We start from the raw sequence: 16,768 nt of genomic DNA on the forward strand, positions 1-16,768 counted from the left end.
CAGCCCCGTTGTAGAGTTGAAAAAGAAAAAACATTCTATGTACGTCTTGTATTAGCAATGAAGAAAAAAATCAACAAATTCATGGGATATAAGAAGGAATAAATAGACTTTAGGTTGAGTTTAGTAGTCCTCCGTCTACTAACTACAATCAATAGCAGGGCTTTCATTCATAGGCACCATTCTTTAGGTGCTGTATTGGCTAGACAACAATAGAAATTTTAAAAGAAAGACCGGCTTCCCTATACACACACACACAACATTTTGGATAGAAGACGGCTGAAATCTTATACCAAAACTATAATTTTCTTTGCATGTACTTGTATAGGTATATAGGAATATAGATTGCTTACCATTTGTTACCGTAGTATTTATGCATACTTCTTTTGATCGTTCTATGGTCATAGGGACTTTATTTGATTTTCCTTGTGCCGAAAAACAAACCCTGGATTGGTTTTGAATTAAAAGACTGATGCTGCATCCAGTATAATCACACTCCTCGGTTTCCTAAGATAAAAAAAATATATATTCATTACCCAACGTACAGCATGAAGACTTTGGAAATACAAAAACAGTTATTTTCCTGCTGTCTGAAAGGGCATAGTCTAACTGAATGGAATGGCTGCCACACAGATGATTCTGAATCAGGTCACACCATCCCAATCTTTCCTCTGATTCTGAATCAGGTCACACCATCCCAATCTTTCCTCTGATTCTGAATCAGGTCACACCATCCCAATCTTTCCTCTGATTCTGAATCAGGTCACACCATCCCAATCTTTCCTCTGATTCTGAATCAGGTCACACCATCCCAATCTTTCCTCTGATTCTGAATCAGGTCACACCATCCCAATCTTTCCTCTGATTCTGAATCAGGTCACACCATCCCAATCTTTCCTCTGTGTCAAATTGAAGTCACAGTATTGGTTGATGCAGTTCCACAGATGTTATAGATCAAGGGTGGGCACTTTATCTGGCCGAACATTAGTCTGCTTGTTATAATTATTATTATTTTTTAATACATTTTTATCACTTAATTTCAGCAATGCATGTCACAATAGGATTTATTGTAACAGCTATTCTTACCAGTAACAGCTAATCAAAACCATATAAGAGACTGCTTATTAGAAAATGTATAAATTCTACTGCTCCTGTGATGCCCCCACAGCTCCCCAAACAGTATGATGGTCGCGATAGTTTCCCACACAAGATGACTTCTACAGTTCCCACACACAGAGTATAATGGCCCTCACACTCCGTATGATGACCCCACAGCTTCTTCCACATAATATTATGCCCCACACACTCTTCTTATACACAGAGTCATAGCCCCCTCATTTCTCTCATATACAGTTTGATGGACACCACAGTCCCTACACACAAGATGATGGACCCCACAACACCCCAACAATGATGGATATGACCCCTCCCCCACACATAGCTCCCCTTATACAATATGCCTTCCACAGCTCTCCCCCCCCCCCCACATAGTGTGATTTCCCCCATACAAGCATACTGTAATTCCCTCAGTTTCCACCAAGTAGTGCTTGACAAAAAAATAAACACCTCACCTAACCTCGTTCCCTTGATACTCTGGTCTGTGCTCTCATCAGACTGTGGCTCAGTGCAGCAGGTGCGATTTAATGAGGTCATTGCACCTACTGTGATTAGTCACAAAGCTTACTGCTACCAGTTGGACCATTCTATTCACCTGTATCCGCCATCCTAAAAATGAAGATACTGGTGGAATAGAGAGGTGGTTGCGTGATGTGGCTTGCAGTCTACAGTCTCCACCCTTTGTCTGTCCCAGGCCGCAGGCTGGACAGGAACAGATCGAGGGCCGCACTTTGCACAGCTCTGCTATAGATGAAAAGTAGAGAAAGAGAGAGATGCTCTTGGGGGGGCCCAGCGGGTTAAAGACGTTGCCCAATTATTACTGCATGTATTTTATAGTTCTAAATTGTACAGATTTATATAATTGGACAGCCTGTTTAATGTAGAATGCCATCGAGATCAAGAGCTGTTCTTTATAGTAGCTCTTTGCTCTGGATGATAAAGATGGTTTCTGAATACTGCAACGTCCTGTATTAAACAGTTAGCGCCAAGATTATAAGTGATCACCTATAATATCTAGCAAGTTATTGTATATTTACGGGATAGGTAAAAACTTGCTGCTCGTTGCAGGTCCAAGAGCTCCTCATGAGAAAGTGGGTCAACAATCCCAACAATCCCACATTTGAACGGAGCGGTGGTTGAGCATGCACCCTGCAACTAAATTAAAAGTCTGTGAGACTGAGTGCAGAACTCTGATGTCGCCAAGGAGTTAGAGGGGTTGTCCACATTATTTTACCAAATGCTTTGGTGACATGATTTTATGATCCTTATTACTATGTGACACCAGATAAGATCTGCCCATCAGCCTATGCCAACTGACAAAAAACACTTCACAAGGGAGGAGTTACATGATCCTCCATCAGCAGCCATTTTGTGGACAGAAAAGCTGTGCCATCTGTGACGAAAGCTATATTAAAGGAGTTCTCCCACAAAAAAGTTGATTTTAATAAATAGATCTTGTAATAATAATTCCCACAATTGTATGTGTTTAAAGATAATGTTCCTGAGCTGACATAATCTTATAAATGTGCCCCTGCTGTGTGCTGTGTAATGACTTTGTCTGAGAGTACAGGGACACGGTCTGATCATACCACAGCTCCTGGGCAAGGGAGAAAAAAAGTGTTCAGACATTATAGCATAGGATCGCAGTACTTTGTTCATGGGAAAACCCCTTTAAATGGGTATTCCCATCTCCAAGATATTATCCTAATATGTGGTAGGTGTAATAATACTAGCAAATACCTCTAATAAAAATGTAGTATAGTTCTTCTGATTCACTATGTCGCTTACCCCATTGCCGTAACTTAGATATCCATGTTTACGAACCACTAACAACTGTCACTATATAAGTGGTCGTAACCATGGATACCTATCTGCAATGCTCTGCACATTGGGTAAGTGACATATCTTCTCAGAAGAACTATACTACATTTCTAATTTGAGATATTTGCCATTATTTTTATTATTACACCTACTAGATAGGATCTTGGAGGTGGGAATACCCCTTTAATTGGTGCTAGCCTCTTTGTAATACTGATGCATTTTGATTTGTCTAATGTTTAATTTCTTTTCACACCTGCTATTAGCAGATGTACATTTGCGTTTTGTTTTATTTTCTAATCATTGCTTTTGATAAAGGAGTCTAAAAATACATTTACAGCTGAAACATGCCATCATTTCTTGCCAGTTTTCTTTTTTTGGAGACGAATGTCCCAATTTTGGCACAATTTTAGACACCACTTTTTAATCTGTGCAAATTCTGGCAAAACTAGTAACAGATGGAAAAATAAATAGCGGGAAATTTGTGTATGATATTTGCAATCCATTTTTAGATAATTAATGTTTTTTTCCTGGGGTAGCCATAGTGGAAATACACACTTTCTTCTGGTATATTTATGTAGACTGTGCAACATGGTGTGTGTGCTTCATGGTAGAAGTTATTAACATAAAGAAGTCAGACTAATATGGAGTCATAGACCCCCCTCCCCAAATTAATTTGGGTCAGAACACGTGTTGGGGTCAGAGGCTGATGTGGTGACACAGTCTATTATATTTTGGGGTATGTCTGATTAAAATGCATCTATATCTCTTCACTATTGATTTTACCTTTGTGCATTACATTGCACCAAATCTCTATAAATCTAATTTGCAGAATTGCATTCTAATTGATATTGTGGATATCTATATGTGCCTATACATACTAGTTATCACCACTCCTTAGTAGTATTCTGCCATCTTGTGGCTACGCTTTGTATTGCTTTCTTTTTTATAAATTTTGTGTCTCCCATTGGCCTCCCCTTGCTTTTATTGTTTTTACTATTAACTTTTAAATTCTATTTTTACTTTTTAGTTGTGTATCAAGAAAATATTTACTGTATATAGGTCTAATTTCTGATTAAATTGGAGTAACACTTATATGATATGGTGCCATATTAGGTAAATGGCGTCAAAATCCATCAAATTAGTGAGGAGACACCAATGTTGGTCAAACACATCAATTTTGTCTTGAGCATCAAACTCTTCTCCCATGACAGAATTTAGGGAATGGAAGGCTTGGATATGATGAAATCCAAGATGCCCGATGACAGATCCTTACTACACCTAATGACAGATGTCAGTGGAAGGAAGGATTGACATACAGTACAGACCAAAAGTTTGGACACACCTTCTCCTTTAAAGATTTTTCTGTATTTTCATGACTATGAAAATTGTACATTCACACTGAAGGCATCAAAACTATGAATTAACACATGTGGAATTATATACTTAACAAAAAAGTGTGAAACAACTGAAAATATGTCTTATATTCTAGGTTCTTCAAAGTAGCCACCTTTTGCTTTGATGACTGCTTTGCACACTCTTGGCATTCTCTTGATGAGCTTCAAGAGGTAGTCACCGGAAATGGTCTTCCAACAATCTTGAAGGAGTTCCCAGAGATGCTTAGCACTTGTTGGCCCTTTTGCCTTCACTCTGTGGTCCAGCTCACCCCAAACCATCTCGATTGGGTTCAGGTCTGGTGACTGTGGAGGCCAGGTCATCTGGCGTAGCACCCCATCACTCTCCTTCTTGGTCAAATAGCCCTTACACAGCCTGGAGGTGTGTTTGGGGTCATTGTCCTGTTGAAAAATAAATGATGGTCCAACTAAACGCAAACCGAATGGAATAGCATGCCGCTGCAAGATGCTGTGGTAGTCATGCTGGTTCAGTATGCCTTCAATTTTGAATAAATACCCAACAGTGTCACCAGCAAAGCACCCCCACACCATCACACCTCCTCCTCCATGCTTCATGGTGGGAACCAGGCATGTAGAGTCCATCCGTTCACCTTTTCTGCGTCGCACAAAGACACGGTGGTTGGAACCAAAGATCTCAAATTTGGACTCATCAGACCAAAGCACAGATTTCCACTGGTCTAATGTCCATTCCTTGTGTTCTTTAGCCCAAACAAGTCTCTTCTGCTTGTTGCCTGTCCTTAGCAGTGGTTTCCTAGCAGCTATTTTACCATGAAGGCCTGCTGCACAAAGTCTCCTCTTAACAGCTGTTGAAGAGATGTGTCTGCTTCTAGAACTCTGTGTGGCATTGACATGGTCTCTAATCTGAGCTGCTGTTAACCTGCGATTTCTGAGGCTGGTGACTCGGATAAACTTATCCTCAGAAGCAGAGGTGACTCTTGGTCTTCCTTTCCTGGGTTGGTCCTCATGTGAGCCAGTTTCTTTGTAACGCTTGATGGTTTTTGCAACTGCACTTGCGGACACTTTCAAAGTTTTCCCAATTTTTCGGACTGACTGACCTTCATTTCTTAAAGTAACGATGGCCACACGTTTTTCTTTACTTAGAATTTGTATTATGGCAAGAAAAAAAGCAGCTAACAGTCTATTCAGCAGGACTATCAGCTGTGTATCCACCAGACTTCTGCACAACACAACTGATGGTCCCAACCCCATTTATAAGGCAAGAAATCCCACTTATTAAACCTGACAGGGCACACCTGTGAAGTGAAAACCATTTCCGGTGACTACCTCTTGAAGCTCATCAAGAGAATGCCAAGAGTGTGCAAAGCAGTCATCAAAGCAAAAGGTGGCTACTTTGAAGAACCTAGAATATAAGACATATTTTCAGTTGTTTCACACTTTTTTGTTAAGTATATAATTCCACATGTGTTAATTCATAGTTTTGATGCCTTCAGTGTGAATGTACAATTTTCATAGTCATGAAAATACAGAAAAATCTTTAAAGGAGAAGGTGTGTCCAAACTTTTGGTCTGTACTGTATTAGATTTCACCAGAGGCATCAGCCTATTGTGTTTGTTCTACTATCCAAAATAAAAAAGTTAAATTATTTTTTATATAGATGTTCACAAAAAAAACATTGAAATAAAAGTTCACAATGACTCACAATAAACGCTTGACTTAATTTTAATGTTTCTTGATAATCATTTATAATAAAATACCTCAGTTTCATTTCCATAATATATTTCATATCTAAGGTCATCGAAATAGTCTCCTATATTCTGTTTCCCGTCAACATGTGGTACATCCTGGTACCAAATATCAATGCTTAGAAACTTTTCATTGACAGATGCATTCATTTTAGAGGGTCCAATAATGCCTATGGAGAAAAAACACACTATTACAGTACCTTTTAACAAGTACTGAGTAATAAAATGTGAAAAGTGAAGAACTGCAAAAGAAAAGCATTTAGCTGTGGAAGAAAAAGATGTTAGCAAGTGTGCCATCTTGTTCTCAATGAGGCTGATCCGCAGGCAGCTACCTAAGACGGCTGTATACACAGGCTCCACTTCTGTAAATGACATGTCACATGGATGGTGCAAATTCTTATTGAGAACAATGGGTGTAAGTTACCCAATATAGACATATCCTTAGTCTTTAAGTGCTTAATAAGCTATGACTGATAGCAAACAGCCGCACAGTCTTGGCAATGATGAGGAACTAGAATTCCCCTTGCGTTCCCACCACTTAATAATAAGTCATATTTGCAGCACTGAGTTATACAATTGCTATTTGAATGGGTGTTTCCATTATTAACAAGTATGCTACAGACACACACTGTATGCCATGTATGCTACAGACTCTCACTGTATGCCACAGATACACACTATACACCATGTACGCCACCGACACACACACACACTATGTGCCATGTATGCATTAGAGACACATTATGCGCCATGTACGCCACAGACACGCTATCTACACTATATGCCATGTATGCCACAGACACAAACCATACCATGTATGCCACAGACATACACACACACACACACACACACTCTACAGTGTATACCACAAACACACTGTAGCGTCGGCGTCCCTGCCTCACCTCTCCGCTCCGTGCCCGGCGTCCTCCTCCCACTCTGCTGGCAGCGCGCGCTGCTTCCCGGCCACTGTGCTTAGGGCGCGCGCGCTCCCCCTCTCTTAAAGGGGCCGCGCGCGCCGTCCTAAGGAGTCCCCGGCCAATGGCCGGAGGACCTCGCCATATATAAGGCACCTCCTCCAAAATGGAGGTGCCCGAGCAATGTTGTTGCAAAGCCTTCACTCTGCTTCAGCCCTCAGGTCCCGTTACCAGTTACCTGCCAGTCACCTGCCAGATTCCTGCTTGTTACCTGCCAGTCACCTGCCAGATTCCTGCCTGTTACCTGCCAGCCACCTGCCAGATTCCTGCTTGATACCTGCCTGATATCCGCTTACCTGCTTGCAAGCCTGCGGTCCGACGGTCTGCCTTCCGACACCTGTCAGTCTGTCTATGGACCAGCCTGCCCGCTCACCTGGGAGCGCTCACCTGCTACCTGCCTGCTAGCCTACCTGGAGGCTCTGCCGTCACTTGCCGTGACCACCTGCCAGTCCAGAGACTCTTGCCCGCTCACCTGGGAGCGCTCACCTGCTACCTGCCTGCTAGCCTACCTGGAGGCTCTGCCGTCACTTGCCGTGACCACCTGCCAGTCCAGAGACTCTTGCCCGCTCACCTGGGAGCGCTCACCTGCTACCTGCCTGCTAGCCTACCTGGAGGCTCTGCCGTGACCACCTGCCAGTCCAGAGACTCTTGCCCGCTCACCTGGGAGCGCTCACCTGCTACCTGCCTGCTAGCCTACCTGGAGGCTCTGCCGTCACTTGCTGTGACCACCTGCCCGTCCAGAGACTCTTGCCCGCTCACCTGGGAGCGTCCACCTGCTACCTGTCTGCTAGTCTACCCAGAGACTGTTCCTGTCGCTTGCCGTGACTACCTGCCCGTCTTCCCTGGGAGCCACCCGTTTCCTTACAAGGACCGCCCCCTTGTATAGTTGCTCAGAGGTTCCGCCTCCCAGACCCGTTACAGTTTGCTCGGGCCATGGAACCCGGTGGCACCCAAGCTCCCTCGCTCTCGGACCTATGTCATGAACTGTCCCGTCAGAGGTCCCAACAGGAGTCCATCCTGAGTCATCTGCGGAATGTCAACTCTCGCCTGGACACTCTGACTGCTCCACCAGCAACCACCGCTAGTGTCATGACTCGCAGCCCGGCAGCGCCGCTGCCCACCAATACCATGGCATCCTGCCCCGGACCCCGGCTTTCTGCACCTCCTCGCTTCGGAGGCGACCCCGCTCAAGCTCGGGGCTTCATAAACCAGTGCACCCTGCACTTTGAACTCCTGTCCCACCAGTTTATCTCCGACCGAGCCAAAGTAGCCTTCATTGTGTCCCATCTCACGGGGGAGGCACTGGCTTGGCTATATCCTCTATGGGAGAGAGGAGACCCCCTGGTGTCCAACCTGCCAGCCTTTCTCACGGCTTTCCGGAAAGTCTTCGACGAACCCGGACGGAAGACCTCATCCGCATCATCTCTGCTACGCCTCCATCAAGGAAATCTCACCGTGGGCCAATATGCCATACGGTTCCGTACCCTTGCTTCAGAGCTGGCATGGGATAACGACGCCCTGGTGTCTGTCTTTTGGGAGGGTCTGTCCGGCCGTATTAAAGATGAACTCGCCGGTCGGGACATAACTAACACTCTCGACGACTTAATAACTCTTGCCACCCGGATTGACATCCGGTTCCAGGAACGCGCCAAAGAGGTCACCCGTGAGAGGAGGTTTCCACGTCTAGCCCCTATCTTTCAGAAACCGGTCACTTCTCCCGCTACTCCCCAGGCGCACTCACCCGAGCCTATGCAGGTAGACCAGACCAAGATGGTCAAAACCCGTCAAGAGTTACGCCGTGCCGAGGGGAGCTGCTTCTACTGTGGCAGCAAGGAGCACCGGATCCGTTCCTGCCCGGAGAGGTCGGGAAACGCCTGTGTCTAGGATCGCTCAGAGAGGTCGTCCTAGACAAGAGTAAACCCTCTCCATCTCTGTTGTTGTCGGTCTCTATCATCTGCGGGGAGAACCGTTATTTTGAACTAGCCCAACTTGACTCTGGAGCTGCCGGAAATCTCATTTCTCAGTCTCTGGTAGAGAAATACCGCATTCCCACCAAACCTCTAGCTGTACCCTTATCTGTCCCTGCCGTGGATGGGGGCCTCTTACCACATCCCATCCAACTCATCACCGAATCCATAACCCTGCTGGTGGGAATGCTGCACTCTGAGAGCATCTTCTTCCATGTTCTGCCTGGACTCTCTCACGCCCTCTTACTAGGCCTACCTTGGCTTCAGAGACATGCACCCGTGCTTGATTGGCAGACCGGAGAAGTCCTTCGCTGGGGACAGGACTGCCATAAGACTTGTTTAGTTCCCGTCCATTCTGTCCGTCCTTCTCCTACTCCAGCCAATCTACCTGGTCTTCCGGCTCCTTATTGGTCGTATGCGGACGTCTTTAATAAAAAGGAGGCAGAGACATTACCCCCTCATAGACCATACGACTGCCCAATCGACCTGATGCCCGGCGCTACTCCTCCCCGTGGGCGCATTTACCCTTTGTCCGCTGCTGAGACCCGATCCATGTCAGAATATATTGAGGAGAATCTGGCCCGGGGATTCATCCTGAAATCTTCTTCCCCGGCGGGAGCAGGCTTCTTCTTCGTCAAAAAGAAGGACGGCTCACTCCGTCCCTGTATAGACTATAGAGGCCTTAACCAGATCACGGTGAAGAATAAATACCCCCTTCCGCTCATTCCGGAATTATTTGACCGTCTGAGGGGGGCTAGAATCTTCAACAAGCTGGACCTCCGTGGGGCGTATAACCTGGTCCGTATCCGTCAGGGGGATGAATGGAAGACGGCATTCAACACCCGGGACGGCCACTATGAATACCTGGTAATGCCCTTCGGTCTCTGTAACGCTCCCGCCGTCTTTCAAGAGTTGGTCAATGACATCTTCCGAGACCTTCTCTACTCCTGCGTAGTGGTGTACCTGGACGACATCTTGGTCTTCTCTCCGGATCTCCCCACACACCGGAGGGATGTTCGTCAGGTTCTGCTCAGGCTCAGGCAGAACCACCTCTACGCTAAATATGATAAGTGCCTCTTTGAGCAGACCTCGCTTCCGTTTTTGGGCTACATAATTTCTCAGACCGGCCTACGAATGGATCCTGAGAAACTGTCTGCCATCGAGAAGTGGCCTCGACCAGAGGGGTTGAAGGCTATTCAGCGGTTCCTGGGCTTCGCCAACTACTACCGCCTCTTCATACCGCACTTCTCTTCCCGGACTGCCCCTATCTCTGCGCTCACCCGTAAGGGCACTAATCCCAGAGAATGGCCGCCCGAAGCAGAGGAAGCCTTTCTTTCCTTAAAACAGGCTTTCTCTTCCGCCCGGTGCTGCATCGCCCGGACGGCAACAAGCAATTCTTCCTGGAAGTTGACGCCTCCTCCTCTGGAGCCGGAGCGGTACTTACCCAAAAATCGTCTTCCGGGAGAATGGTAACTTGCGGCTTCTTCTCCAAACTCTTCTCCTCTTCCGAGCGCAACTATTCTATAGGAGATCGAGAGTTATTGGCCATTAAGCTGGCATTGGAGGAGTGGCGTTACCTGCTCGAGGGGGCTCTTCACCCGGTAATAATTTACACGGACCACAAGAACTTGGCTTACCTCCAGAGTGCCCAGAGACTTACCCCGCGCCAAGCCCGGTGGTCCTTGTTTTTTGCTCGCTTTGATTTTGTTCTTCATTTTCGCCCGGCTGACAAAAACATCAAAGCTGACGCCTTGTCCCGATCCTTCCTGGTGTCTGATCTTGAGGAGGAACCTAAACACATCATCGATCCCGCCAGAGTAATGCAGGTGGCCCCCGTGAGTCTAAATCGTCTTCCTCCCGGTAAGACGTTCGTAACGGTACCTGATCGGGAGAAGATCCTACACTGGGGTCACTCGTCTAAGCTTGCTGGCCACGCCGGTCAGAAAAAGACCCTCCAGCTTATCACCCGGCACTACTGGTGGCCTACCCTGAACAAGGACGTAATAGACTTTGTTTCTGCCTGTGCGTCCTGCGCCCGCAACAAGGTTCCGAGACACGTGCCAGCCGGTCGCCTCCTTCCTCTTCCAGTACCTGCTGCCCCCTGGCAGCATATAGCTATGGACTTCATAACAGATCTCCCTGTCTCTGCCGGTTGTACGGTCATTTGGGTGGTTGCTGACCGCTTTTCCAAAATGGCTCATTTCATTCCTCTGCCAGGCCTCCCGTCTGCACCCGAGCAGGCTAAAGACTTTATCCGCCACATCTTCCGTCTCCATGGCCTGCCCCTCCACATCGTGTCGGATCGTGGGGTTCAGTTCACCTCACGCTTCTGGAGAGCCACATGTAAGCTGCTAGACGTCACCCTGGACTTCTCCTCCGCATACGACCCACAGTCCAATGGTCAAGTGGAGCGGATCAATCAGATCCTGACCAGTTACCTCCGGCACTTCGTTAATGCCCACCATTCAGACTGGGTGGATCTCCTGCCATGGGCCGAATTCTCTTACAATAATCACGAGAGATAATCTTCCTCCAAAGCCCCGTTTTTTGTAGTCTTCGGTCAGCATCCTCGGATCCCATTTCCCGTCTCCACCTCGGTGGACAATCCGGCTGCGGAATCTCTCGTTAGCAAATTTTCCTCCATTTGGGAGAGTACCCGATCCGCACTCCTTCAGTCGTCCGAGCGGATGAAAAAACACGCTGACAAAAAACGCCTGGATCCTCCGCAATTCCGTCCTGGAGATAAAGTCTGGCTCTCGTCCAAGTATGTCCGGCTCAAGATTCCTTCCTACAAGTTAGGGCCTCGATTCATCTGCCCACTGGAAGTTATCAAACAAATCAACCCAGTGGCCTAAAAATTGAAACTCCCGGCCAACTTGCGGATCCCTAACTCCTTCCATGTATCTCTCCTCAAACCCGTGGTACTTAACTCTTTTTCCAAGTCTACAGGTACGCCTCCTGCTCCGGTTTCCGCTGAAAACGAGTTTGAGGTAGAGAACATTCTGGCCACCAAAAGGGTAAGAGGAAAAACCTTTTTTCTGGTAGATTGGAAGGGGTTTGGTCCTGAGGAGAGAACTTGGGAGCCCCGGGATAACATCCCTGCCCCTCTCATCCTTGATAAATTTCTGTCTGGCCTAAAAAAGGGGGGGCCTAAAGGGGGGGGTACTGTAGCGTCGGCGTCCCTGCCTCCTGCTAGGCAGGGACGCTGTTCCACTCACCTCTCCGCTCCGTGCCCGGCGTCCTCCTCCCACTCTGCTGGCAGCGCGCGCTGCTTCCCGGCCACTGTGCTTAGGGCGCGCTCCCCCTCTCTTAAAGGGGCCGCGCGCGCCGTCCTAAGGAGTCCCCGGCCAATGGCCGGAGGACCTCACCATATATAAGGCACCTCCTCCAAAATGGAGGTGCCCGAGCAATGTTGTTGCAAAGCCTTCACTCTGCTTCAGCCCTCAGGTCCCGTTACCAGTTACCTGCCAGTCACCTGCCAGATTCCTGCTTGTTACCTGCCAGTCACCTGCCAGATTCCTGCCTGTTACCTGCCAGATTCCTGCTTGATACCTGCCTGATATCCGCTTACCTGCTTGCAAGCATGCGGTCCGACGGTCTGCCTTCCGACACCTGTCAGTCTGTCTATGGACCAGCCTGCCCGCTCACCTGGGAGCGCTCACCTGCTACCTGCCTGCTAGCCTACCTGGAGGCTCTGCCGTCACTTGCCGTGACCACCTGCCAGTCCAGAGACTCTTGCCCGCTCACCTGGGAGCGCTCACCTGCTACCTGCCTGCTAGCCTACCTGGAGGCTCTGCCGTCACTTGCTGTGACCACCTGCCAGTCCAGAGACTCTTGCCCGCTCACCTGGGAGCGCTCACCTGCTACCTGCCTGCTAGCCTACCTGGAGGCTCTGCCGTCACTTGCCGTGACCACCTGCCAGTCCAGAGACTCTTGCCCGCTCACCTGGGAGCGCTCACCTGCTACCTGCCTGCTAGCCTACCTGGAGGCTCTGCCGTCACTTGCCGTGACCACCTGCCAGTCCAGAGACTCTTGCCCGCTCACCTGGGAGCGCTCACCTGCTACCTGCCTGCTAGCCTACCTGGAGGCTCTGCCGTCACTTGCCGTGACCACCTGCCAGTCCAGAGACTCTTGCCCGCTCACCTGGGAGCGCTCACCTGCTACCTGCCTGCTAGCCTACCTGGAGGCTCTGCCGTCACTTGCTGTGACCACCTGCCTGTCCAGAGACTCTTGCCTGCTCACCTGGGAGCGTCCACCTGCTACCTGTCTGCTAGTCTACCCAGAGACTGTCCCTGTCGCTTGCTGTGACTACCTGCCCTTCTACCCAGAGACTGTCCCTGTCACTTGCCGTGACTACCTGCCCTTCTACCCAGAGACAGTCCCTGTCACTTGCCGTGACTACCTGCCTGTCTTCCCTGGGAGCCACCCGCTTCCTTACAAGGACCGCCCCCTTGTATAGTTGCTCAGAGGTTCCGCCTCCCAGACCCGTTACACACACAAACTATGCGCCATGTATTCCACAGACACACAGTATGCACCATGTATGTCACAGACACACACTAAGCACCATGTATGCCCCAGACACACACTATACAGTTAGGTCCATATATATTTGGACAGAGACAACATTTTTCTAATTTTGGTTCTAGACATTACCACAATGAATTTTAAACAAAACAATTCAGATGCAGTTGAAGTTCAGACTTTCAGCTTTCATTTGAGGGTATCCACATTAAAATTGGATGAAGAGTTTAGGAGTTTCAGCTCCTTAACATGTGCCATCCTGTTTTTAAAGGGACCAAAAGTAATTGGACAGATTAAATAATTGTAAATAAAATGTTCATTTCTAGTACTTGGTTGAAAACCCTTTGTTGGCAATGACTGCCTGAAGTCTTGAACTCACGGACATCACCAGACGCTGCGTTTCCTCCTTTTTGATGATCTGCCAGGCCTTCACTGCGGTGGTTTTCAGTTGCTGTTTGTTTGTGGGCCTTTCTGTCTGAAGTTTAGTCTTTAACAAGTGAAATGCATGCTCAATTGGGTTGAGATCAGGTGACCGACTTGGCCATTCAAGAATATTCCAGTTCTTTCCTTTAATAAACTCCTGGGTTGCTTTGGCTTTATGTTTTGGGTCATTGTCCATCTGTAGTATGAAACGACGACCAATCAGTTTGGCTGCATTTGGCTGGATCTGAGCACACAGTATGGCTCTGAATACATCAGAATTCATTCGGCTGCTTCTGTCCTGTGTCACATCATCAATAAACACTAGTGACCCAGTGCCACTGGCAGCCATGCATGCCCAAGCCATCACACCGCCTCCGCCATGTTTTACAGATGATGTGGTATGCTTTGGATCATGAGCTGTACCACGCCTTCGCCCAGGTCTTTTTGCATTGATGAGTTCACCAGTGCTTGCTTTCTTTCTCAGGATGTACAAAACTGTAGATTTTGCCACTCCTAATATTGTAGCAATTTCTCGGATGGGTTTTTTCTGTTTTTGCAGCTTAAGGATGGCTTGTTTCATCTGCATGGAGAGCTCCTTTGACCGCATGTTTACTTCACAGCAAAACCTTCCAAATGCAAGCACCACACCTCAAATCAACTCCAGGCCTTTTATCTGCTTAATTGAGAATGACATAACAAAGGGATTGCCCACACCTGTCCATGAAATAGCCTTGGAGTCAATTGTCCAATTACTTTTGGTCCCTTTATAAACAGGGTGGCACATGTTATGGAGCTGAAACTCCTAAACCCTTCATCCAATTTTAATGTGGATACCCTCAAATGAAAGCTGAAAGTCTGAACTTCAACTGCATCTGAATTGTTTTGTTTAAAATTCATTGTGGTAATGTCTAGAACCAAAATTAGAAAAATGTTGTCTCTGTCCAAATATATATGGACCTAACTGTATACCATGTATGCCCCAGACACACTATGCGCCATGTATGCCCCAGACACACACACTATGTGCCATGTATGCCACAGACACATACTATGCAATAAATGTCTCACTGATGTTCGCCACAGGTCTACAAAGAGCAGAAATTGTTCAGCAATGTACAATCCAGGAGTAATTTCAGGAGAAACCACATCTGTAGTCTTACAGTAATTCAACAGGCTTCCCCTGGAAAAAAGTTTAACCTTTTACCCCTCTGAAGCTCCATTGACAGTCTATTTGTAATAACAGACACAATTTTATTCATACTGTAAAGGGGCTGTCCATGCTTGGGACAAAAGTCTGCAGTCACTCTTATGATTCCTTGGTATTGTCGGTGAAAGCAGATGGTCACGTGGTCGCATGCGTGCGATTTGCATACTTGTGTTCACATGCCAACTAGACTGGTTTGGCTTCTCTCAAATTAAAGAGGCTAGGCTAGTCCCTGCTCTAGAGAGCATAGGTCAGTTGTCAATTCAGACTCATGCTCAGTATGCATTGCATGCTCCCTATACCTTTGAAAGCGCAGTGACAGTGTGGTCCATTGTCAGCTCTGAGAGACGACCAAGCAATAGAGAGCACTATCACTGTGCATTGAAAAAAAAGAGATCGGGTTATGTATCAGAGACCAGACCCACACCTAAATAGATTTCACAGTTACAGCTTGTGCACACGACCGATTTTCTAGTACGAGTGCTATTCATGGTTTTCACAAATAACACTCATACTCATAATAATCCATTGATTTTTTTTCCATGTACTGAGTAAGAAAAAAAATCGGAGACATATCCGATTTTGATCCGAGGAGACGGGTCAATTTTGGCAATAAAAGTCTATGGGTCTGTAAAAAAAAAAATAAAAATCAGACTGCACTCGGATGACATCCAAGTGTGGTCCAATTTTCAAGGACTGACACAATGGAGAAGGTGGAACATTTTTTTTTTTTCCTCTCCACGTCCGAGAAAAAATGCTGCCACTCTGATCAAACTCTGATCAAAATAATTGGACCATTTTTCTCAGATGTGGAGAAATCGGTTGTGTGAACCTACCGATATAGTCATTATTCTAGGTTGTTGATGTTATTATAGACAGGTTGATGTCCTTACTCCAATTCTACCCAAAAGTGGTGAGGAGTAATAAATACTGTCAAATCTGTTGAATTGTATAAGATGGTGATTAACTACTTCCAACATTAGGAAGTAAATTAAAGAAATACTCCTCCCATTAACATTTTTATCCTGTTAATATACTGCCATCTTCATATTATATAGAATTGTGTTCTTACAATTGCTCATTTTACCTTTCTACCCCGTTAGACCTAATGGAAAACAGAAGAATTATGACATCACGTGATTAAAAACTGACTATCTGAATCCTTCTAAGCTCTATGCAGAAACAGGAGGTCAATTTTCTCTGTACGAGTCATAAGTCGCTGCAAAAGTCAAGGGGGCGGGGGAGATGCAGATGGGTAAGAAGTTGAAGAGAGGAATGATTTCTGCAGGGACAAGAGGCTTCCTGTTTCTACATAGAGCAGAGAAAAGAGAAGAACTGATTGAGTAGAAAGGCAAAAGGATTGTAAGTACACAGTGCTATATAATATGATGACTGCAATATATTAACCCCTTCCCGACCCGTGTCACACCGTTTGTGACATGGAAAACAGTTCGTTCCCGACCCATGTCACAGCGTCTGTGACATGGAGGGAAAGAGCCCCTGCAGCGCCTGCGAGCGGGGTCGCTCAGGTGTCACAGTTGCTACTGCAACTGGACATCCTGAAGTCGACCCCCCGGGGGGTGGGTTAACCCCCCCGTGCCTGGGACCCCTCCGATTGGCTGTTTCA

General features: G+C 46.8%; 1 protein-coding gene across 1 annotated transcript in view; it reads right to left on the reverse strand.

The window, feature by feature from the left end:
* The window catches only part of IFNGR1 (interferon gamma receptor 1), a 78,513-nt gene that overhangs the window by 9,803 nt on the left and 51,942 nt on the right, over positions 1-16,768 (reverse strand). The window contains exons 4-5 of the mRNA XM_073671319.1: positions 6,062-6,219; positions 351-504 (exon numbers count right to left, since the gene is read on the reverse strand). Coding sequence (XP_073527420.1) covers positions 351-504; positions 6,062-6,219 — 312 coding nt within the window. The remainder of the gene's footprint in view (positions 1-350; positions 505-6,061; positions 6,220-16,768) is intronic.

This window comes from Phyllobates terribilis, unplaced genomic scaffold (genome assembly GCF_046119375.1).
Source record: "Phyllobates terribilis strain yellow unplaced genomic scaffold, ASM4611937v1 Scaffold_3__8_contigs__length_932513732, whole genome shotgun sequence".
Lineage (NCBI taxonomy): Eukaryota > Metazoa > Chordata > Amphibia > Anura > Dendrobatidae > Phyllobates > Phyllobates terribilis.